The sequence below is a fragment of the Apus apus genome, chromosome Z, assembly GCF_020740795.1.
Source record: "Apus apus isolate bApuApu2 chromosome Z, bApuApu2.pri.cur, whole genome shotgun sequence".
Classification (NCBI taxonomy): domain Eukaryota; kingdom Metazoa; phylum Chordata; class Aves; order Apodiformes; family Apodidae; genus Apus; species Apus apus.
Window position 1 is genome coordinate 43,309,885 of NC_067312.1, and position 24,235 is coordinate 43,334,119.

General features: G+C 46.1%; 1 protein-coding gene across 4 annotated transcripts; it reads left to right on the forward strand.

Moving 5' to 3' along the window:
- The first annotated feature begins 3,375 nt into the window (after positions 1–3,375).
- On the forward strand, positions 3,376–13,922 carry LYRM7 (LYR motif containing 7). Of its 4 annotated transcripts, XM_051642324.1 has the most exons (6): positions 3,492–3,700; positions 4,783–4,910; positions 5,611–5,683; positions 6,402–6,472; positions 8,886–8,967; positions 13,300–13,922. In XM_051642324.1, the coding sequence occupies exons 2-6, from the start codon at positions 4,863–4,865 to the stop codon at positions 13,374–13,376; spliced, it is 351 nt and encodes a 116-aa protein (XP_051498284.1). In that variant the 5' UTR covers positions 3,492–3,700; positions 4,783–4,862; the 3' UTR covers positions 13,377–13,922. The 4 variants fall into 4 exon arrangements, with proteins under 4 accessions (XP_051498285.1, XP_051498286.1, XP_051498284.1 ...); XM_051642325.1 differs by lacking the exons at positions 3,492–3,700; positions 4,783–4,910 and adding an exon at positions 3,376–3,430; XM_051642323.1 differs by having other exon boundaries at positions 3,492–4,910.
- Positions 13,923–24,235: the final 10,313 nt, after the last annotated feature.

A 24,235-nucleotide genomic window follows, 5' to 3' on the forward strand; every position in this document is an offset into this window, starting at 1 on the left:
GGGCAGGGGCAGCAGGGCAGGGGCAGCAGGTGCAGGGGCAGCAGGGGCAGCAGGGGCAGGAGCAGCAGGGCAGGGGCAGCAGGGGCGGCAGGGGCAGCACGTGCAGGGGCAGCAGGGCAGGGGCAGCAGGGGCTGCAGGGGCAGCAGGTGCAGGGGCAGCAGGGGCAGGGGCAGCAGGGGCAGGGGCAGCAGGGGCGGCAGGGGCAGCAGGTGCAGGGGCAGCAGGGGCAGCAGGGGCAGCAGGTGCAGGGGCAGCAGGGGCGGCAGGGGCAGCAGGGGCAGCAGGGGCAGCAGGGGCGGCAGGGGCAGCAGGGCAGGGGCAGCAGGGCAGGGGCAGCAGGTGCAGGGGCAGCAGGGGCAGCAGGGGCAGCAGGGGCAGCAGGGCAGGGGCAGCAGGAGCAGCAGGGGTAGCAGGGGCGGCAGGGGCAGCAGGGCAGGGGCAGCAGGGCAGGGGCAGCAGGTGCAGGGGCGGCAGGGGCGGCAGGGGCAGCAGGGCAGGGGCAGCAGGGGCAGCAGGGGCAGCAGGGGCAGCACGGGCAGCAGGTGCAGGGGCAGCAGGGGCGGCAGGGGCAGCAGGGGCAGCAGGGCAGGGGCAGCAGGTGCAGGGGCAGCAGGGGCGGCAGGTGCAGGGGCAGCAGGGGCGGCAGGGGCAGCAGGGGCAGCAGGGCAGGGGCAGCAGGGGCAGCAGGTGCAGGGGCAGCAGGGGCTGCAGGGGCAGCAGGGGCAGCAGGGGCGGCAGGGGCGGCAGGGGCAGCAGGTGCAGGGGCAGCAGGGGCTGCAGGGGCAGCAGGGGCAGGGGCAGCAGGGGCAGCAGGGGCAGCAGGGGCAGCAGGGGCAGGGGCAGCAGGGGCAGCAGGGGCAGGGGCAGCAGGGGCGGCAGGGGCAGCAGGGGCAGCAGGGGCGGCAGGGGCAGCAGGGGCAGCAGGGGCAGCAGGGGCAGGGGCAGCAGGGGCAGCAGGGGCAGCAGGGGCAGCAGGGGCAGCAGGGCAGGGGCAGCAGGGCAGGGGCAGCAGGTGCAGGGGCAGCAGGGGCAGCAGGTGCAGGGGCAGCGGGGCAGGGGCAGCAGGTGCAGGGGCAGCAGGTGCAGGGGCAGCAGGGGCGGCAGGGGCGGCAGGGGCAGCAGGGCAGGGGCAGCAGGGCAGGGGCAGCAGGTGCAGGGGCAGCAGGGGCAGCAGGGGCAGGGGCAGCAGGGCAGGGGCAGCAGGTGCAGGGGCAGCAGGGGCAGGGGCAGCAGGGGCAGGGGCAGCAGGGCAGGGGCAGCAGGTGCAGGGGCGGCAGGGGCGGCAGGGGCAGCAGGTGCAGGGGCAGCAGGGGCGGCAGGGGCAGCAGGGGCAGCAGGGGCAGCAGGGCAGGGGCAGCAGGGGCAGCAGGTGCAGGGGCAGCAGGTGCAGGGGCAGCAGGGGCTGCAGGGGCAGCAGGGGCAGCAGGGGCAGCAGGGGCAGCAGGGGCAGCAGGGGCAGGGGCAGCAGGTGCAGGGGCAGCAGGGGCGGCAGGGGCAGCAGGGGCAGCAGGGGCAGCAGGGCAGGGGCAGCAGGGGCAGCAGGTGCAGGGGCAGCAGGTGCAGGGGTAGCAGGGGCTGCAGGGGCAGCAGGTGCAGGGGCAGCAGGGGCAGCAGGGGCAGCAGGGGCAGCAGGGGCAGGGGCAGCAGGGGCTGCAGGGGCAGCAGGGGCAGGGGCAGCAGGGGCGACAGGGGCAGCAGGGGCAGCAGGGGCAGCAGGGGCAGCAGGGGCAGGGGCAGCAGGGGCAGCAGGGGCTGCAGGGGCAGCAGGGGCAGGGGCAGCAGGGGCAGCAGGGGCAGCAGGGGCAGCAGGGCAGGGGCAGCAGGGGCAGCAGGGGCAGCAGGGGCAGCAGGGGCGGCAGGGGCGGCAGGGGCGGCAGGGGCAGGGGCAGCAGGGGCTGCAGGGGCAGCAGGTGCAGGGGCAGCAGGGGCAGCAGGGGCAGCAGTGGCAGGAGGGCAGGGGCAGCAGGGGCAGCAGGGGCAGCAGGGGCAGCAGGGGCAGCAGGGGCAGCAGGGGCGGCAGGGGCGGCAGGGGCAGCAGGGGCAGCAGGGGCAGGGGCAGCAGGGCAGGGGCAGCAGGTGCAGGGGCGGCAGGGGCGGCAGGGGCAGCAGGTGCAGGGGCAGCAGGGGCGGCAGGGGCAGCAGGGGCAGCAGGGGCAGCAGGGGCAGCAGGGGCAGCAGGGCAGGGGCAGCAGGGGCAGCAGGTGCAGGGGCAGCAGGTGCAGGGGCAGCAGGGGCGGCAGGGGCAGCAGGGGCAGCAGGGCAGGGGCAGCAGGGCAGGGGCAGCAGGGCAGGGGCAGCAGGTGCAGGGGCAGCAGGGGCGGCAGGTGCAGGGGCAGCAGGGCAGGGGCAGCAGGTGCAGGGGCAGCAGGGGCAGGGGCAGCAGGGGCAGGGGCAGCAGGGGCAGGGGCGGCAGGGGCGGCAGGGGCAGCAGGTGCAGGGGCAGCAGGGGCGGCAGGGGCAGCAGGGGCAGCAGGGGCAGCAGGGGCAGCAGGGCAGGGGCAGCAGGGGCAGCAGGTGCAGGGGCAGCAGGTGCAGGGGCAGCAGGGGCTGCAGGGGCAGCAGGTGCAGGGGCAGCAGGGGCAGCAGGGGCAGCAGGGGCAGCAGGGGCAGCAGGGGCAGCAGGGGCAGCAGGGGCAGGGGCAGCAGGTGCAGGGGCAGCAGGGGCGGCAGGGGCAGCAGGGGCAGCAGGGGCAGCAGGGGCAGCAGGGGCAGCAGGGGCAGCAGGGCAGGGGCAGCAGGGGCAGCAGGTGCAGGGGCAGCAGGTGCAGGGGCAGCAGGTGCAGGGGCAGCAGGGGCTGCAGGGGCAGCAGGTGCAGGGGCAGCAGGTGCAGGGGCAGCAGGGGCTGCAGGGGCAGCAGGTGCAGGGGCAGCAGGGGCAGCAGGGGCAGCAGGGGCAGGGGCAGCAGGGGCTGCAGGGGCAGCAGGGGCAGGGGCAGCAGGGGCGACAGGGGCAGCAGGGGCAGCAGGGGCAGGGGCAGCAGGGGCAGGGGCAGCAGGGGCTGCAGGGGCAGCAGGGGCAGCAGGGCAGGGGCAGCAGGGGCAGCAGGGGCAGCAGGGGCAGCAGGGGCGGCAGGGGCGGCAGGGGCGGCAGGGGCAGGGGCAGCAGGGGCTGCAGGGGCAGCAGGTGCAGGGGCAGCAGGGGCAGCAGGGGCAGGAGGGCAGGGGCAGCAGGTGCAGGGGCAGCAGGGGCAGCAGGGGCAGGAGGGCAGGGGCAGCAGGGGCAGCAGGGGCAGCAGGGGCGGCAGGGGCAGCAGGGGCAGCAGGGGCAGCAGGGGCAGCAGGGCAGGGGCAGCAAGGGCGGCGGAGTTTCCCGTCACGGAGGGCGGCGAAGGGGAAGCTGCGTGTGTGTTCTCGTCACTTCCGGCTGCCTGCCTTCCCGCCGCTCGGGGCCGGAAGCGGGCGGCTGCCGCCATGGCGAGCCGCCGGCAGGTGAGCTGCGGCGCATGCGCGGCCGGGCGGGCGGCGGTGGCGGCGGCCTCTCCTGCCGGGCCCTGCGCCGCCTTTTCTCTGTGCGGCCGCGTCGCCGCCGTGTCTCGTGAGGCTGCCGGGGGGTCTGGCGCCTCCCTGGCTCCCGACTGAGTTGGAGCCGCGGCCTCAGGGCAGGGAGGGAAGGCCCCGTGTGAGGCCTTGGGCCCCCGCCCCCCTCCGGCGCCGCGTCGCAGCGGCAGCGGGTGCCCCTGAGTTCCCCGCTTGGCCTCGGTGAGGCGGGGAGTCATGCGTGCTGCTGAGCGCTCCGGAGCCGAGGGGAACGCTGCCGCCGGCCGGGTGCTGTCACCCCGTGCCCGGCGCTGCGCCGTGCCCGGCGGGGCTGGGGCTGCGGGCCGTGCGAGCAGCGCCGACCGGGGGGCTGTGCCCCCCGCAATCCCAATTTGCAGCCTTAGAGCGTCAGTAGAAACTAGACACAAACTGCATGCTTAGGGAGCTTTTTGGCTGGAGGGTAGACACCTTTTTTTCTCGCGGTTCCTAGTGTGTAAAGTGTCAACAGAGGGCAGCTGTTTGGCCAAAGAAGGACACAAAACTAGGTGATAGAAAGTAGGGTTTTGCATACAAAGGCCGTTCTGGGAAAAGGAAACAAAGATATGACAATCAAGTAGGGGTTAAAATACAATGAGAGAATGAATTGTGATGGGGAGACAGCAACAAAAAATAAAGACAGAATTATTTAAGCCTTTCATCGTTGTAAAATGTGGTGAAGTGAGGTTTGAATTTGTTCATATTTGTAAGTTGCCCTTTAATAGTACTAAAGTGGTGTTAATATTTTGTTAAAGTAGTACTGAACTGGAAGGTTGCTTGTTCTTACTAGTTTATGTCTTCCTAAAAACTGTCTTTCTCTAGATGTGGATGAATTATCTCAAGGTGTAGCCAACTGACAAGCTGAGCAGAGGCTGAGAAGTTAGCTTGAAAACCTATAAATATCTTGACACCTTTTGGAAGTAGTAGGTTTCAGAGATGCTTACCATTTTTCTGTCATTGGCAGATTTAAAGCAGAGGTGACCTGCCAGAATATTTTTATTGACCTTTTAGATGATGGTATTGCTTGCATCTCCAGCTTACAGGTACAGAGCAGGCTGATACAGAAGATGGTCACTTTTCGGTTTCATCCATGTGTTTCCTCTGCATCTTTCTAATATTTAGTATTAATTGTGAGACAACATTCCAAGAGTTATCATGAGTACCTGGTATTGTGTCTTCTAGTATGTCAAAACACACTAGGAAGTACTAGAAATAACTTCAAAAGGTTATCTCCTTATCAAGATAATATTTTTTTTTTGTCTTCTCAGAAGTTCTTGTCAGTCTCTGACAAACCCCCAGAAAGTTTGAGAAGGACTTGAGAATTTCTGTAACAAATAGCTTGAATCACATGACCGTGAACTGTGATTATCGGAAGGGTTTTGCTTTAGATACTGAGGTTTGTCATCTCTGCATTGTAAATCCTAAGTTTTTGAGTACTTTTAGTGAAATTTTTATTTGCTGATCTGGCAGTGATCTTTAGGGAAGGACTTTGCTTTGTGTTGCATTTGCTACATCACCTGCAGAAGATTTATGACCAGGTATTACACAGAGACATGAAAAATAATAGTTAAACTATTTAATGCACAGCTTAAGATCCACTTGTTTCACACTGGCTTTGTAAATGTGGGAATACCTTAGATATGTATGTTTCTATCTTCTTTTGTAATCAGAGAGTAACCAGTGGATGTGCTCTTGATATAGTTAGTCCCTTTGGGTATCTTGACTGCTAGAGTTATTCTGATTCTGTTGGCTTTATTTGGTATTGGTACAATAGATATATTTCTGTCCACGTATTTTCAGGATTATATTCCTGTCATGGCAAATTATTTTTAAGAGTGTTGTACTCCCCAGCATCTTAAATTTAACTGAAACATCTAGAACTGTCTAGGTTTTTTATTTTTCACATCTGCTTGGCTGCAGGGATCAGGAATTGAGATTAAGCATCTTAGATACTGATTCCATGCCAAATCCTGTACTAAATGGAAAGAACATCAAAGCTCAATCAGAACAAAGAACACGCTTTAATAGTGACATGTTCATTTTAACTAAGAAACCTGTGAACAAATGAGGTAATTTTGTTGATGTTGTATTGACAGGTTTTGAAGCTTTTTAAATTATTACACAGAACCCGGCAAGAAGTTTTTAAAAATGATACCAGAGCCCTTGAAGGTGAGATACTTTTTGTGTGTGGTGAATGCTTACCTATTTTTCTGTGAAACTTTCTTCTCTAAATACACAGACCAAGAGTTCTTACCATAATCTTCCTTTAAATTACTCCTTTCCACATGTTCTAAGTAATCATTGGGAGAACTTGTGTGTCCATAACCAGATATCCTTTAATGTGAAACAAAAAACTGGTTGTTAGACCCAAGTATGGAAGCCATCTTTTCTAAGGAAGACATCACTTTTTGGAACCTTGGTAATCTTTCTGGGATTTATTTATTTATTTGTTTGTTTGTTTGTTTAATTTTTTTTCTTCAGTCCAGCCAAAGCATGTTTAAGTGTACCAAGCATTTGAGTTGATGCAGGAGGGTTTGAACTAGATGATCTTTAAGGTCCCTTGCAACCTAAACCATTCTGTGACTCTTAAAGCGTTTTTTATACAGTTGCTCCTCAGGGGATAGATACTTTATTACTAAACCAGTTTTTAATAGTGACTTCTGTACCTTAGTTATTTTGAAGATGCAGAATGATAAATGGACTATCATATTTTATTAATATACTGGTCATTTAAAATATGACATCACCTGAATTACATGGCAATCTTGTATTGCAGACAGAGTGCACCACAGAAGTGCTATGAAGGATTTGGAATTCTGATCTTTGAAGCAGTAACAAAGACAATATACAATTTTTTGTTCACACTTCAGTTTTTTTGTTTATTTAGCTGCAAGACAAAAGATAAATGAAGAATTCAAAAATAACCAAGATGAGACATCTGAAGAGAAGATAAATGAGGTACTTCCTGTTTTTGCTGTGTTTTCCACTTTGTATAAAAATACTTAAATAGGAGTGTTTTACTTAAAAAATCTCTAAGTACATTTTAAGACATTGTGAGAGCCAGATTATCTTTTATTTATTTATTTATTTATTTAAAAAAAAAAATATATTAATACCTCCATTGCTATTAATAGTTTATTATAGCATTTTTCACATACAAAAAATCCATAGGGAGAAAGTGTCTTCTGGTAGTTGAATATGCTTATTTTGAAGCTTGTAATAGAATTATGGAAAAAACCTGGTTTACTATTTTCATGTTAATTTTTGTGTATTTTGCTCATAATATCTGTCTGAGCTGTGGTCACTTTACCTAGCACAGAAAGAAAGAGAAATTTATCTGCTCCCTTACTGGCAAACATGAGAAATTAATTTGATTCCTGATCAAAATGAGGCAGCATCTTCTGTGGGAGGCTAAAAGCAGTAAAACAGTCAAGTGATCATGACTGTTGTAATGCAGAGGTAATAATTATACTACTTGGTTTTTCTGCTGCTTCTTTCCTCATGGTATGCTAAAAGGAGTAGAATAGTCTGTTAACTCACTATGTGTTGCTCAGTTGTTATTGTAACACTTTTTACTAAGTCATTTTTTTGAAAGTTACTGAAGCCTGAAATAAACCTCCTATATTTTAGATATTTTAGTTCTTAACATCCATACAGAGTGAATAATTTGAGCCTTGTCATTTAGCCTTTTAACAGACTGTATTTACATTGTCACTGAACATCATTTGGCAGAAGGTGCCCCTATCTGTCCATTGCAGGAGTAAATCTAAAGCTTTGCATCATACCAGTCACTGGACAATAACATAAATAGTTCTGAGCATTTAGTTAGGACTTGCTAGCATTTCTGCTTGTTATCTGGCACCTAAAGTAATACGTGTGTTCCTGGTATCTGATCTGTTAAATTGTATGTTATTTTTGGTTTAGATATATAGAAAAATACTCACTGTAATTTTAAAATCTATATTTGTTAGGAGTGGCAATCTACAAATTACACATGGAACTCTTTAATGTGGGTTAATTGTTTAAATATGTCAGTGGAAGAAATTCTGGACTTCCATCACAAACACAGAATATTGGAATTTCATAGCAGCTGTCATATTTATCATATATATTTGTGTGTTTATATAAATATATCTATACACACTGAGTGTACTCAGATGCAGAGGAACTGAGTCACATTATATACAGGACTTGTGAGAATTTGGACACTTGCTTGCATAAACACAAGAGTGTTAGTGTTTTGCTTTGGACAGCTGCTAAAAAAAAGTGAACGCTGACCAATTAAATGTGCATTACTTTGCCAGAAGAGAAAGATGCAGTGTCTGCTGACATGACATCAAATTCTTAGTTAATAGAGTAACCTAAGGAGGTAGGAATAACTGTCTGCAGTATTAGAATGTGACATGTGGCAACTAAATCTGCTGCAGCATTTTATTCAGTCGGGAGTGAACTTCTGAAGTTGCCTTTGTTATCTCTGCTTCATGTGATTTGGCTTGTTTTGTGTAGCAGCCTCAGAGAAAATGGCAGAATTCCTGTAACATAAATCTGAAGTGGAAGGACTGCTTGAGGAGCATGCCAATGGGCATTCAGTAGGCAGAACTGGAGGGGACCTAGTTTGAACCTGTGAAAGGGAAAGGGGGGAGTTGAAGTTCAGTGTAGCTGCCAAGTCTTGAGCTCTAACTCTTGCAAAGATACAGTTCTTTTGGCACACATTGCTTCCTAGTGTCAGCTTGTCTCCCAGAGTGTCTCACTTGTGCAGTTTCATTTATTTCTGGCGTAGGTATCATGCAAACAAGTATTAGGCTTCTCTTAATCGTTCAGCAAACGTAGCAAAGTTTGATTTTGCTGATCACCTAGGCATTTTGCCAAATATTAATGCCTCTACTAATCTTTACATAGTGCCTTATTCCTGTACTGTTTTTCCATGAAGCTTTAGCATCCATAATTTTTTTCATGTTTTGCCCTTATTTTTGTATCTTTATTTCAAGAGTAGTAATGTTAATGGAAACAGATTGCCCTTTCACTCAGGATAGTCAGATGTTGTTGGGGCATCCACCAGTGTTTGTAATTGTTTAAACCTAGTTACTTCTTCTGGTAGTTACATTCTACCTTATTCATTTGCAGTTTTAATTTGGTGTATAGATGTTAGACTGCCATGTGTGACTGAGAAGTTTCCTTCCTGTCAACCTGTAAGTTATTCTAGGATCCCCAAAGTAAAAGCTATGTATAGATAGTATATAACTAACTGAATAATAGAACTGACTGGCTTTATTATTTGAATAGTTGTCTGCTATGGAAAATACCTTCAGGAATAATTGCATATAATTTAAATCACTCAGTGTTGTTTTTTTTTTTAATTCCTTTTTACTAGCTTCTCAAAATAGCTTCAGATGTTGAAGTGATTCTCAGAACTTCTGTTATTCAGGCAGTTCACACAGATTCCAACAAAATACGTGAGTAAAGCTGCATGCTAAAAAGATGTAGTTCAGTAAATAAATGTAAAATTTGAAAACTAAGTGAAGGAATGGAGAGGGCAAAAGTCAGTCTGTCTGTCATATCTATGCCCAAAGCTTTAATTTAACCCTGTTGACTAATATCACTCCACCTAGAACAGGTGGAGGTTTCAGAGGTACAAAGTTTCTACACAAATAGTTTGAAATATGAAGGCTGGTAGAAAAGAGGCAGTGACTGTATTTAGTACCTTCAGGAACTGTGGGACTCAGTCCTTTGGGAATGCCTGGAGCAAAGACAACTTTGTTTTGTTAGAGGACGAAAAGACTAGGGAGCATTGGAACAGATGTGACATGCATGAATCTGTGGGACCTGATGTTATGCTCCCATGGATGGTGAGGGAGCTGGCTGGTGTAATTGCAAGGTGACTCTCAATCATCTCTGAAAGGGGATGGTGATTAGATGAATTGCCTGAGGACTGGCAAATGTCACTTTCCTTTTCAAGAAGGGCAAGAGGGTTAATCTAGGAAACTGGTCAGCCTCACGATGATCCATGGGAATGTGGTTGAGCCAACCCTAGAAGCTGTTTTCCTGTGTTCTAAGAGCAGAATTGGGACTGGGAGTAGTCAGCAATTATTTACAAAGGCGAGATCTTCTCTGATCAATCTAATACCCTTTTACAGTGAATTAACTTAATTCAGCAAACAGGGCGAGACCAGTGGTACTTGTGCATTTTGACTGTAGCAGAGCTTTAATGATGTGTCCTTTAAAAATCTCTATAAATGAAAACGAAATTGCCTTCCCTGCCCACCCTGCCAAGGGAAGCTATAAGGGGAATAAGGAAGAGAGACTTACAGGTTGGAAATTGAAACTGGAACAAGTTTACTCTTAACACGGAAAAGGGAGTAACATGTGGGGTGAGGAACAATATATGAACTTATATACAGGTAGGTATATGCAAAACTGATCTCAGTAATCGCAAGAATAGGTGTGTGGGAGTCCCATGTGGCAAGGCTGTCTTAGGAGAGGAGTCCACGGTGCAGGAAAAGAGGGGCTGAGCTTCCAATTCTCCTGGCTTTTATAGAGTATGGCAAGAAGTGGGAGGGAATACTGACACCTCTCTGTTCCAACCCTCCCAGGTCCTTCATTGTCCTAAAGAGCCTGTCTCTCTAGTTCCTTTTGTATGTGTCAACAATTTACTGGGTCCCCTCAAACCATAACAGCGTTTGACCTGCTTACAAATGCGAAGGATGTCATTATGCAATCTCTTGCCCTTTTTTTTTGTGTGTGTGTTTGTGTATCTGTTTTGGATAGTTTTAAGCTTTACTTCTTGCTTTGTAAGTGATCTTACTCTAGTAAAAATGAAACAATAGTCTTGAAACAGCCATCACAGTTTGTATTTTGTGTGTATTTAGAATAATACATTGAAGTGAGACGTGCTTAGTCTTGATATTGTACTGTATCACCAATTAAAGGATTAGGAGTGCTGAGAAAAGAAATCCAGAGTATCATTATAAAGTTCACAGAGTAAGAATAAGTAATGTAATTTATATTATAGTATAATGCATAATAAGAATCAATTGTTTATTTGTCAGCTGGTCACAAGTGGTGTTCCCCAGTGCAGAGTTTTGGGACCACTCCTATTTAACATCTTTATTAATGACTTGAATGAGGAGATTGAGAGCACCCTCTGTAAGTCTGCAGACAACACCGAGTTGGGTGGGAGTGTTGATCTGCTTGAGAGTAGGAAGGCTCTTCAGAGGGACCTGGACAGGTTGGGTCAATGGGCATATGGGCTTCCGCAAGGCCAAGTGCCACATCCTTTGGCTACAACCCCCTGCAACATTACAGGCTTGGGGAAGAGTGGCTGGAGGCCTTCTCAGCAGAAAGAGACCTGGGGGTGTTTATCAGCAAAAGCCGTGTGTGCAAGGAAATAAAAGGAATTCATTCACTACTTCCCCTTCTAAGCATCTAGGTTCATCTGCAGGAAAGGAGGGCTCTGTCAGATGTAACCATTACTTGGGAAGACAAATGCCATCACTGCAAGCGTCCCCCTTTCCTTCTTCTTTTCCCAGCTCTTATTGCTAAGCACAAAGTGAAACTGTATGAAGTGTCCCTTTTTGCTTTCCTGGCTGTATCCCCTCCTTGTGCATTATGATGAAAATACCAAGTGGATCTTCTCACTTTCTTTTGCTTGTTGGCATCTGGGAGCCAGTTTCTGGTTGGAACTTGGCTGTAGGAAATGCCTGTGTATATATGGGAATCTGTCTAGGTGGCGCATTAAAAGGATATTAAATTCCAGTACAGCTTTAATTAAGAAGATCTTAAAACCTTTTTGAACCTTAAATCTTTATGATGTGGTAACTTCTATAGTGCCAAGAGAATTAGCTCCCTCATTCCTTTTAAGTTATCATCTTGTAGTAAGTGAGAGGATTGGGACAGATGTGTTAACACATACACATACACACACCAAAAAAGTGGAAGTGCAGCCCTAAGGTTGCTGCTTGAATTGCTGTTTGTTGGCAAATCAAAATAAGCAACCTCAGTTGGAAAGTTTACTTCTCAGTGCTTCATCTTAGCTACATGTTTATTTTGGAAACCATAGGTGAAGGTTTAGTTTGTCATAATGGGAAGTATGTTGGCTTATTTGGTAAAAGGAAAATGTTGTAAAATACTTATATATGTATTTAAATTAGTTTTATGTCCTTGCTTTATCTCAAGTCTTCACCCTCCCTCCGGCCCCAGAAAGGGCTGAAGTCATCAGTTGCCATGTTGTATGAAAGAAGAGTGGGGAAAAAAGAAACTAGCTAAAATGTTTCAGAAACCTATTGCTGCAGCTAGTTTCCTTCAGTGAGTTACTGTCAGAATCTTCTGACTCCTGACTTTGTGTATTAAAGCTGATAATACACAACTTAGCCACACCTATTTGGTTTTTTTATATTTATGTATGTAATCTAGCATGTCTAAAATACTGAAAAGAAGAAGGCAAAAACTTGTCTTGGACAGCGAGAACAAGTATTTTGGCAAGGGGAGCATTCTCCCTAATCAAATGCAGTTACTGTGTGCTGTCATAGAAGCAGTGCACAGGGCAATCTTACTCTTCAAAAGCAATTTGAGATTCAGTGGTGTATAGTCATGTTGGGATTCACAGGTAAATCTTTAAAAAAATAAATTATGCTGAGGTTTTCTTACAAAAGAGAGTATTGTTTCATTTAGGAGCTCATTAGTTTTATTAGACAATTTTTAAAACAATGAATTGTTTTAAAAAATGTTTCAGTCCGAGTTATGTTACTTAGTAATATATGGATGTCTCTGTTTCAAACTTTATATCCAATTCTGTTCTTCTTTGGCATTTCTGTTTCATGTACCTATCTTAGATGTGCAGATCAACATACTTTGTTATGAATTTAGTCACAAGTATTTTATCTAAGAAAAATGCAATTGAAATGTTACTCAGAGCTCTTAGAAACTTAGTAAATGCATCAGTACCTGTAGACAGATGCAAAATAATTCAAGGAAATCAGTTTTCTTTCTAATGGGATACTGGCGCACTTTGGACACAATGTTACTTATTACACACACACGTAGACAAAGACACATAGTTTTACAGGTTTACTTGTACCCTTCACAGCTTTCTGACCTGGTCAAATTACATTGATTTCAAGTGTTTGTCCTTTAGTTTTTGCTGCTGGAGTAAATCCAACATGAAGGAAGGACAAGTTGATTTCTGAAGAGCTGGGAGGCAAGAACTTAAACTCCAGAAGAGGTTAAAATGGTATATAGGCAAACTCTATCATACTGCATTTCTGTGATGATCTAGAGGCCATAATTTTAATTTGATTATTTCCTTTCCTGTTGGCGTTTTAAAATAGAGAAAATTAATATTACAGATCAGATTCCAGGACATTGGGAAGAGGGCTAAGTAAAATTTAGTATTTGTTTTTGGAAGTGTTGAAGGAAATATAATCTGACACAGGCATGATAAAATGATGATGCTTTCTCTTGTTAAAACTTACTGCACTACTCTACCATTTTTTATTAATTCTCAATACTATTATGTATTTTCAGTGCTTTTAAAAGGAAAAAGGGTAAGGAAATATTCTAAACAACAGAAGATAAAAATAATAATATAATTTTGTCTTGAGTAGATACCATGATACTGTTTGTATGCTCAGCAGAAGTTCAGATTCTCATTTTAGTAACCTGATTTCTTGTAATAACCTGATTTTTTTTGTAATCTGATTTTTTGTTTGTAAATATAAAAACAACTTTAGATTTTTTAAAAGTTTCCCATAGATTGGTATTTTTATAGTTGTTTTCTTTTTCTATTACAGTGCTCATACCCAGGAAAGATCTACTACAAGACAACACTCCTTACATTGATAAACCAACAAAAAAGCATGAATCCTGAGGAAAATATGGCACTTTCCCCAGAAGTTTAATATCCTGTAATATCATCTCTGAAAACCAATAGTGGATAACTGTTTTAAAGCTGAATTTTTAAAACAGTTAAATATTGTTACCAGAAAAACAGACCAAGCCACTGATTTTATTGTGCACTATGATGTCATCATACACTTCTTCTGTGGAAGCTACTAATACTTCCACGGAATCTCAAGACAAACAGTTCTTTTAGCTGTTGAATTGTGTAACTTGAGTCAGGAAATTTTCAATTATGGCAGTTATCAGACAGAGATTGTTTCCTAGCAATCCAGAGTTTTTCAAAAGAAAATAAAAATTAAATGCCGTTCTTAATCCTGATAATATTTATTTGTACATTTATTATCAATCATATACTGCTTTGAAGTAATGAAAAACCATCTTGTGGCACTTATATTTATGCTTTGGATCTAAAGCATGGTTTCTGATGTTGTCATTAATTGTACACTAAAATACTGTAATGTTTGAGAGAGTTCTTAAAGTTCATCAAAATAAATTATAGTGACTGACTTACTGAGGCATTTTCCAAACCAGCTTATTGCTTAGTCACAAGTGATCTGACTTACCTAGAGTGAATTTATTTACTAAGCCCGTCACTTCAGTTTTCTGAAGGGACACGTACTTCTGATGGAATTCATCATGAAGATCTGTTCACTTCCATTTTAATTGGAATCAGATACAGCTACAGTGATAGACAGAATCTTACCTGTGTGAAATCAGTAACAAGCACCATTCTAGGATCTAAAGAAAAAAACCTCGCACAGGAGTGACATAGGAGTGACTAATAACCTCACAGATCTATTTCACGTCCCAGTCATCCTGTATATTTTTAGTAAGCCTCCAAGATGCCAATATTGCATATCCATGTGGGTTCTGGCATGGCTTCACTGGCTTAATGAAATGTAAAACTAGTGCCTGTATCCAGTCTTTTCCTCATTGAGCATGTCAGCGGCTAAGTACTTCTTTCTGCAGAATTTTAGAGCAAATGTATTTCCCTTTTTTCCAGAGTATGCTTCATCAGTCTTAAAATATAAGCCTTAAAGGCAGTAGTTCTTTAAACTGTAGTTGAAAAAATCCGTAGAGATCTTTTGCAGGCAGGAGGCAGGTTTTGTTGAAAAGAGCTCACTCCTTGTTCAGATCTTCAACAGTTTAGCTTCTATAGCCAAGAAGTTTAACGACTGAGTGTTGCTGTCTGGAGGTGCCTTTGTGTCCTGCTGCTTAGAAGGACTTGGTATTTAAAAGGTGCTTTTCAGGTCTGCTTGAGGTAGTCACATGCTAACAAGAGTTTGGTAGAACAAATGTCACCTCAGTGATAACACAGAAGAAATGTTTCAGTTCTTCAACTTTTGACATCATTTGCCAGAGATGTCTGTTAGAGCCTTCTGCCCTTGTTTCTCCTTCAGTAAGTGTTGACTTTGTGTACACTGTAGGTTTAATGAAAGCGTTAATGGTCAGCCAAGGAATATTTCCCTTTTTTTGTTTGTTTGTTTTTTTGTTCTTTCCCTCTCCTTTAACAGTTTCAAAATATAAGGTTTCTCGGGGGGGGGGGGGGGGGTGTTTCGGCAGACAGTGGCTTGGTATAGGGAACAAGCCTGGTGTTAATACATTTGCTATAGTCTGATGTTCATAAAACACAAGGTGATAAATTTAATCTTTATGATTTTGTTTGCATGGTAGGAATTTTTTTTCAAGTTTTTATAGTCTTCAGGTGAAATGGAGCCTTTTCTAATTTAGTAGGGCCAAATTAATCCCGTTCTCTTTTCCTGTGCACTTTAGTAAAAGAAGCATTTAGTTTCTATTTTTACAAGGTGCTGTTGTACACCACAAAGTAACTCCATAAATAATTGATCTGGAAGTAGCATTAGGAGTTTCATCTAGAAAAGTGGCTTGTACCTTCCCCAAGGTGCAGAGTTCTCAGGCCATATTTCAAGTGATATAAGATCAATAAACCTGTGGCAACTGTCGCAAGCCGGTACCGGGGGGCTACCGGCTGTCAGGATACTTTTGCGACTCCCCCTCTCAATGTGGAGGGGTTTGTGAATGAGCCCGAGGGTCACACGCGGCGCTGCCTCTCACGGAGCAACGGCCGCGGGACCGTGTTTCCGGGTGGTAGTTAGAGAGCACCCCCACCCCACCACGCTCAGAGATTGCCTCTAAAGCCAAGATTTACTCCACAAACTAATAGGTTTATTAAGGGTTAACACAAACCGAGGGATGATGTTCGGGGACAATACAGGTGTGAATGGCTACCAGGGATATCAAGATGTATGTGGTGAGAAAGTGTCCTTTAGGGAGGCAATGCAAAGGTGCTTTTAAGGGAGAGGATTAAGGATCAAAGGGAGGAGGGAGGAGGGAAGGAAACCCGACGCCGGTCCTCCTTAAGAGGTCGCGCTGTGTGTGCAAGTATGAGGAAAGGAATATGTGTGTGTGGGTATGTGTGTGTGTGTGTGAGGTGATGTTACCCTCCGGCGGCTTGTCCAGCGTCGGTCGGTGGCCGGAAGGCAGGACGGCAGGTCCGTGGTGTCGGAGGGGCAGCCTCTCGGCAGCGGGTGCAGCGCCCGTTGGTTTCCTCTCCAGCGGCAGCAACACGGGGAGGGGGCTCCGGCCCCGACCCCAGGGCTCGGGACCCCGGCACGCTCGGCGCTGAGGCTCAGGCTGGACCCGGGGCAGGCAGGCAGGCAGGGTCCCAGCACCAGTGTCCGCAGCAGGGGGGTGTCCCACGCAGAAAGCATCCGAACGAGCCTCAGGGAGGAGGGAAGGGGCCCACCTGCTGCCCTCTCCACCTTTTATACCCCCTGACCCACCGGTCCAGTCAGTGTCACTGTCCAGAGCCAATGAGCGTCCGTGAGCCCCACTTTAAGGCGGTGATTGCCAGGGGCACAGGATGGCTTGTCGTCCATCCTTTCTGTCCCGGACCACAGCTGTTGTTTTGGGTTCAGTTGTCCTTGAGAAGCGAGTCTGTTTTAGTTCGTTAGCTGGGGATAATCAGGAGAGGCCTTCGCTGGCTTAAAAGACATTTTGTTTAGACTTATGTGGGGAAGAAAAGAACAGTTTCCCACAGCAACTTTAGTGACTAAATCTAGCACTAACATTTATTCTTTTTCCTTGGAGGTCATCCAGCTGAAGAAGCTAAACTAGCCTGAATGTTCCATACCATCATCACTTCTGTTTGTATCACACTGGACCTGTAAATTAAGTAATTTAGCTTGAAGTTCTTTCTACCTCCTTGAAAAAAAGGAAAAAAATAAATTGACAATTTAAAAGTGAAGGCTGACCAACTGAAAGGAACATCCAAGTCCTAGAACTTCCCTGCCTTAGATAACTCTTTCCAAACTACTTCTAACAATTTAATCGTAAACTCTGGAGTTTGGTCGGCTGTCAGATCTTTGATCTTTAGCTTTATGGGAAATAAATCACTTAACACAAAATATAAATTGCAATGTGAATTCACTATTAAGAATTGTATTTTACAGTTGCAAAGGTTTGATGTTTTGGTAACTAGTACAAATCTAGTAATCTTTGAGGGTAAAGTATGAAACAAAAAAATTCGGAGCTTCCAAACCCCCTTGCTTTCTAACACTCCTCACCACAGTGGGAGGCTAGGTGCGGCTGGGTAGGGATTCCGAGATCAAGACCCAATAACAACAAACAAGCTGTTATTGAGCAGGCATTCTTTATTGCAGCGCTGGGAAGCACTGGGGAATTATCCACCATGAGTGCTCCAACGAGTCAGTGAAACACCCCTACTAATATACACCAAAACCATGCATATTCAGTTCCATGTCAATGAGTTCCCGGAATTCTTCTACATAGTAATTTTATTTCCTGGAATTGGCTATCTTTGTAATTATGCATGCTCGAGGGTCTCCTGTGGAGTTCTTTGTTGATTCTAGTCCTTTGTCATCTTTGTCCTGTCCCTGTCCTGGTCCTGTCTCCAGTCTCCGCTGGTAGATTGCCCAGGTGGATCAGAATCCACATCAGTGTGTCTGTAGGCGCCCAGGGTCTTAGAAGACTTGATGTTATCACAACCTACAGGATGCTTGGCATAGTTGACTGATAGTTTCACAAAGCACCTTGTTTTAAAAGCAACCCTTAGTATAGAAATTCATTATTTTAGTAAACTTTTATTAGGCTATATTTCTATTGAATTTACTAACAAATATTCTATGATGTATCAAGTATATGTTGGTTGTATGAGTTATATCTATGGGACCTGATGGGATTCACCCACAGGTCCTGAGGGAGCTGGCGGATGAAATTGCTCAGCCTCTGTCCATCATATTTGAGAGGTCATGGCAGTCTGGTGAGGTTCCTGCAGATTGGAAAAAAGGGAACATAGCCTCTGTTTTTAAAAAGGGGCAAAAGGAAGACCCAGGGAACTACAGGCTGGTCAGTCTCACCTCTGCCCGGCAAGATCATGGAGCAGGTCCCCCTGAAGTCTCTGCTAAAGCACACAGAATATAAAGAGGTGATTGGTGACAGCCAACATGGCTTCACTAAGGGCAAGTCATGCCTGACCAGTCTGGTGGCCTTCTACAACATGGCTACAGAGATGGTGGATGGTGGCAGAGCAACTGATGTCATCTACCTGGATTTGTGCAAGACATTTGACACTGTCCCACATGACATCCTGGTGTCCAAACTGACAAGGCATGGATTTGACAGTTGGACCACTCGGTGGATAAGAGATTGGCTGGATGGCTGCACCCAGAGAGTTCTGGTCAATGGTTCAGTGTCTGAGTGGAGGCAGGTGATGAGTGGTGTTCCTCAGGGGTCACTACTGAGACCAGTGCTGTTTAACATCTTAGTTGGAGACATGGACAGAGGGATTGAGTGTATCCTCAGCAAGTTTGCTGATGCTACCAAGCTGTGTGGAGCAGCTGACACCCTAGAGGTGACATCCAGAGGGACCCTGACAGGCTGGAGAGGTGGGCCAATGCCAACCTCAGCAAGGCCAAGTGCAAGGTCCTGCATCAGGGTTGGCGCAACCCCAGGCACAAATACAGGCTGGGGGGAGAATGGAGAGAGAGCAGTCCTGAGGAGAAGGACTTGGGGGTGGTAGTTGGTGAGAAGCTCAACATAAGCCGCCAGTGTGTGCTGGAGCCCAGAGAGCCCACTGTGTCCTGGGCTGCACCAAAAGAAGTGTGGCCAGCAGGGCCAGGGAGGTGATTCTGCCCCTCTACTCTGTTGAGACCCCACCTGGAGTACTGTGTACAGCTCTGGTGCCCTCAGCACAAGAAAGGCATGGACCTGTTGGAGAGTGTCCAGAGAAGGGCCACAAAGATGATCCAAGGGCTGGAGCACCTCTGCTCTGAGGACAGGCTGAGAGAGTTCGGCTGTTCAGGCTAGAGAAGAGAAAGCCCCAAGGAGACATCATAGCACTTTCCAGTGCTTGAAAGGGGCCTACAGGAAAGCTGGGGAGGGCCTTTTCATCAGAAAAGATAGTGACAGGACAAGGAGTAATGGTTTTCAACTGAAAGAGGGGAGATTTAGGTTAGATATTAGGAAGAAATTCTTTACTATAAGGGTGGTGGGGACTTGAAATGGGTTGCTCAGGGATGTTATTGATGCCCTATCCCTGGAGGTTTTTAAGGCCGGGTTGGATGGGGTCTTGTGCAACCTGTTCTAGTGGTAGGGTTCCCTACTTATGGCAGGAGGGTTGGAACTTGATGATCTTTGAGGTCCCTTCCAGCCTTAATGATTCTATGATTCTAAACCTGTGGTGTAGATACCCAGGTATCTAATTCTGTTGAAAGACATGACTTTTGAAGCTTTTATGATAGCTTTATTCAGGTTTTTTAAAGGTTAGATTTCCTCTGGCTTTATTTTTTTCTAACAGCAATAATAAATCTGAGGGGGGGAAAGAGAGAAAGGGCACATCTTTGTACTTTGATAAACAGCAATTTTAAATATTTTGCTCTTTTTATAAGCAAATATTTCCATTTAGTTAGCACTTCTATAGTCTAGTTTGTGTTAGATGGAGGAATAAAAGCATCTACTTTTTAAATTATGCTTTCTTTTTTCTTGAAGCATATGTTTCAGCTTTCCATCTCCTCTACCTGAAAGTCTATTCTTGAGTTCAGGATCAGTCAAGATTAAATAAACAGATGGTGAAACTACAATATGTAGAAGCTGGGAGTGTGGATGGCCTTCTCTGCGTTAGATCTTAAAAAGGGGAACAGTTCTGCTGTTTCACCTGCTGCTATAGTAATAGCTGTATTCTCTTAGGGTAGTGGCTTAGTGTGAAGGTTGACTCAGCTGCCCCCAAACTGCCCTTCCTAAATGAAAGACATCTTTGTAGCTGAGCATGGGAATTCTATTATTCTGCTTTCTCTGAAGTAGAACTGTGGTAGTGAAAACAAGCAGGCAGTGACCCACATAATACTCTGCACTTCTTCCAGTCGCTGTAAAGGTAAAAATGTCAAGGTCTTTGCAGTGCTTCCATCACTAAGTATGTATTTAAGATAAAAATCTTTGATCTGTTGCTGTCCACCTGCAAATAAGCAACAGATATTTCTGTGTAGATCTTTCTCAGTCTGTTGGTATAGTTTCTCTCTGAGACAACTGCTATCCTCTGCTTCAGATTTGTCCTGACACTTGCAGAGGTACAACCTGAAGTCAGTTTCTTTGAAGATTTTTGGAGACTTGGCACAAATTCTGCCCATGAAAAACAAGTGCTTTTAAGGAGAAGGAATAAACCTACACTTTACACAGTTAGCTGTGTCTAGCTATGTCACAACAGAAAGACTATGGCTTTCAGGCTGTAATTACTTTGGCTGTGATTTCAAAAGCTACATTTGGAGTAAACTTTCTGTAGCAGTTTGGCCAACATTCTACTGGATCAGCAGGGAAGAGATGTCCTGTATCACAACGTAGTACTGAGAAAGAGCGAAGAAGGAATTATTACCTAGTTGGAAATAGTCCCTGAAGGAATTTCCCTTTAATATTGAGAACATGCCGTATTTTTTGGGCTACTGGTACTAAATTATGCATGTGGTTTCCTCAGTAGATTTCCTCTGAACATGCTTTGCCAAAGTACAAACAGATAATGTGGTCTCACTGGACCCTGCAGTGTTGTCCAGTAGTAGCTGACATGAGGCTGTCTCCTGTCAAACCAATAAATGAAATGCAAAATTGTAAGTATATAATGTGACAGTTTAATGCTGGGCAGGCAATTAAACAACTGACAAATGCTCTCTATTAATCCCTCTCCCTTCCCAGAAGGGGAAAGAAAAGAGAAAAGAGAGACTTTTTTTATTTGTTTGAAAACCAAACTACACAGCTTTAATGAAACAGTAATGATGAACAAAGAAAATAATGAAATATATTACAAATATATACAGAACCAATATCACACTTCCCTCCCAGTAACACATCATCATGGAGGCTGCTGCAGGAGGGCCCTGGGAAAGTCCCAGACTGAGCTCCTGGAGTCAGTGACAGGCAGGAACTGGATGCAGGAACATGCAGATTCAGGAACACATAGATAGGGATCAAAGGATGACAAATGGATGGACTCTTCTCAGGATGCTGGCCTGACCCTTTTCATTCCTTGAATTTGTACCAAGTATGATGCATATGGGATGGAATACTTGGGTCAAATTTGGGTCACCTGTCTGGTCCTCTCCCCCCTGCAGGAATGTCAGAGGTGTGACCCTTTTTCCTCTCATTTATTTCTGGAGCATAAGATGCTTTTTTGAACCAAGCAGTGGCCTTAGTTCTGCATACCATTCTCCAGCAGTAACTATAAACACTGAGCATTAAATCAGTCTTAGAAAAGTCTGACTGAAAACATGCTGTTAATTTCAGCAAGTGCAGCTTTTTAGAAGAAAGTTAACTGAGAAGTAAAATTACTAAAATAAGATTGGTTCTGTCCTAGCTCAAACCAGGACAATGAACAAGGATGACAGCATTAAAATTCATAGAAGGAACAGCAAATGGAATAAAGGAATATCAGGGACAAGCTTTGCACTGGTGAATCAAAAATGTCAATGTAATAAATGCTTCTTGAAATAGTTTTCCACTCTAAGTAAGTGTCAGATTTTAATTCTGGGCTGCAATACAGACTGGAGGTGAATGGAAGAGTGATTATATGTGGACTGGAGAGGAACAGAGGATTGAACAGATAAATAATAATGGCAAATTACGTAATTAATTTTTGCTAGATTATGTTTCATTGCAGTCATAACTAGGACTGCAACATGTGCAGAAAGTAAATTCTTAGAAAGATGCATGGTCAGTTATCTGTTTTGCACTAATTTTTCTGTATAATTTTATCAAGTTTTTGTTCTGTTTCAGTTGTTTTCAGTGGGACTTAGATAAATAAATACTCTGTTGCAATGTCTTACAGAGACTTCTGTCTGTATTTTTATTCCTTACGGAGATAGAAGGTAAGGGAACTGTAAAACTCAAATGTTACGATGAGGAGGATCATACAACGACTTCAAACGTACTTTCTCATAACACTGTAGATGTGCAGACACTAGGTAGCAAGCTCACAGCTTCTTGCAATTTCATAAAAATAATTAAAAGCATGTTAGGTATGAGAAAATGAAACATGGCAACTTAATGTTGGACTAATAATACAAATAATTTTAAGGAAGAAAAAAGGACTCTAAAACATGTGAGGTTTGTTTCGCAATGCCTGTAATGCATGTTTAAAGAAGTTACAGGGAAAGGACTAAGGCAGGCAGAACTGTGGCAGGTATGCATCTTGATACTGCTTCGCTTTAGCTACGGTGTGAACGACGAAATCTAAGGGATTTATGACTACAAGGACAAAAGACCTGGGACAGAGTTGCAAAGGATGCTTCACCTGGGGAATCAGAAGGAGACTCAGGCCTGAGGGATATAGTTGCTTTCATAGGCCTGAAGCTGTGGGAAAGTTGAACTAGAAGTATGTGTTCAGAACAGTAAAACCAACTGAGACAAGAGAACATAGAAACCGTTGTAAGGCAGTGTTAACTACCCTGACAATATAGCCTCTAAATGTGAAACACAGGCTTCAGCAAGGCTAAACTGCAAGATGATGTTGCAGAATGTTGCAGCAGAGATGCTTGCATCAGCTTAACAAAGTGTATAACTAGCTTGCTGTAAGAACAATAAAGGTCTTTGATCAGGGAAACTCGGAGTCCATGAACTTAATCGCCACAGGAAACTGTCCTGGTTTCAGTGGGAAAGAGCATGAAGAGCAGGCCATTACTAGCCCTGAGGCAGCTGCAAGCTTAAGTCAGAGAAGCTGACCCAAGCTAGCTAACAGGTGTATCCCACGCCACTCACCTCATGCTCATTATGAAAGGGGGAGTATGGTGAGGGTGGGGAGTTCTGCTTCCTGGGACTTGTCCCTCTTGGCAAGCTGCTCCTGAGGATGAGTAAGAGCTTATATACTTTGTTGGTTTTTGTATTAGTTTTGTTATGTCATTAAATCAATTTATGTTTCAACCCATGGGGCTTCTTTCTTCCTGATTCCCTTCTTAGCTGGGAAGAGGTCATTGGGTAAAAGGGCAAACTGCTTTAGCTTAGCTCCACATACAGACTAAATGAAGACAGAAACACACATTGTGATGCAGCACCTACATCAAATTATGAACTGCAGCATGCTGTTTGACATATTTGCTATACCCCTACTTTAGTTTTGTAGTTTGAAATTCTGCTTCACTGTTTTTTTTAGAAAATGCATTCAATTAATGTTTTAACTACAAACACTTAAAATACCAGCTGCATTATACATATACTACATTGAGAAGCAATTTGCTCAGCCATAGAGAAGGCAGCAGAAGCTGAAAGGGAAGGAGAGTCTTACTCTCCACCATGGCTTAACAGAAATAAGGAGACCAGGAGAGAAATACTGCATAAAACTTAGTGAGTACATCTCTCTGTAGTACTCTGCTGTAGGTCATGGTCTCTACAGCAGAATTCCTGCCAGGTCACTTAAGATGGAAACTATGTGAGCCACTAGTCCTATTTTTCAGTCTTAATAATCTATGTATGAACATTGCACATCTGACTTCTCCTACCTGTGCCCTTCAGGAACACTGTGCAAAGCCAATTACACAGAAGTTGTCAAGTATCATAGAATAATAGAATGGTTTGGGTAGGAAGGGAACTTCAAGATCATCTAGTGCCAAATCCCACTGCCATGGGTGAGGACACTTTCCACTCAAAAGCCCCCATCCAGCTTGGCCTTGAACACTTCCAGGGAGGAGAACACAGTCTCCCTGGGCTATCTGTGCCAGTGTCTCACCACCCTCACGCTACAGAATTTCTTCTTAATGTCTAACCTAAATCTACCCTCTTTCATCTTCAAAACATCACCCCTTGTCCTATCACTACAAGCCTTTATAAAAAACCCCTCCCTGGCTTTCCTGTAGACTCCTTCAGATTCTGGAAGGCTGCTCTAAGGTCTCCACGGAGCCTTCTTTTCTCCAGGCTGAACAACCACAACACTCTCAGCCTGTCTGTACAGCAGAGGTGCTCCAGCCTTCTGATCACCTTCATGGCCCTCCTCTGGACTCACTCCAACAGCTCCATGTCCTTTTTTTGTTCAGGGCTCCAGAACAGGACACAGTACTCCCGGTGGGGTCTCACAAGAGGAGCGCAGAAGGGGAGAATCACACTTGACCCGCTAGCCACACTTCTTTTGATGTACCCCAGGACATGGTTGACTTTCTGGCCTGCAAGTGCACAGTGCAGGCCCGTGTTGAGCTTCTTATCAACCAACACCCCCAAGTCCTTCTCCTCAGTGCTGTTCTCTATGTATCCAGCCTGTGTGCTTGGGATTGCACTGACCCAGGCACAGGACCTTGCACTTGGCATTATTGAACTTCATGC

Excerpts from the sequence above, each read along its gene's own strand:
- LYRM7 (XM_051642323.1), top strand. The coding sequence starts at position 4,863 with ATGACCGTGAACTGTGATTATCGGAAGGGTTTTGCTTTAGATACTGAG. Across the intron at positions 4,911-5,610 it reads GTTTTGCTTTAGATACTGAG|GTTTTGAAGCTTTTTAAATT; the intron begins GTTTGTCATCTC and ends TTGTATTGACAG. Across the intron at positions 5,684-6,401 it reads TGATACCAGAGCCCTTGAAG|CTGCAAGACAAAAGATAAAT; the intron begins GTGAGATACTTT and ends TTGTTTATTTAG.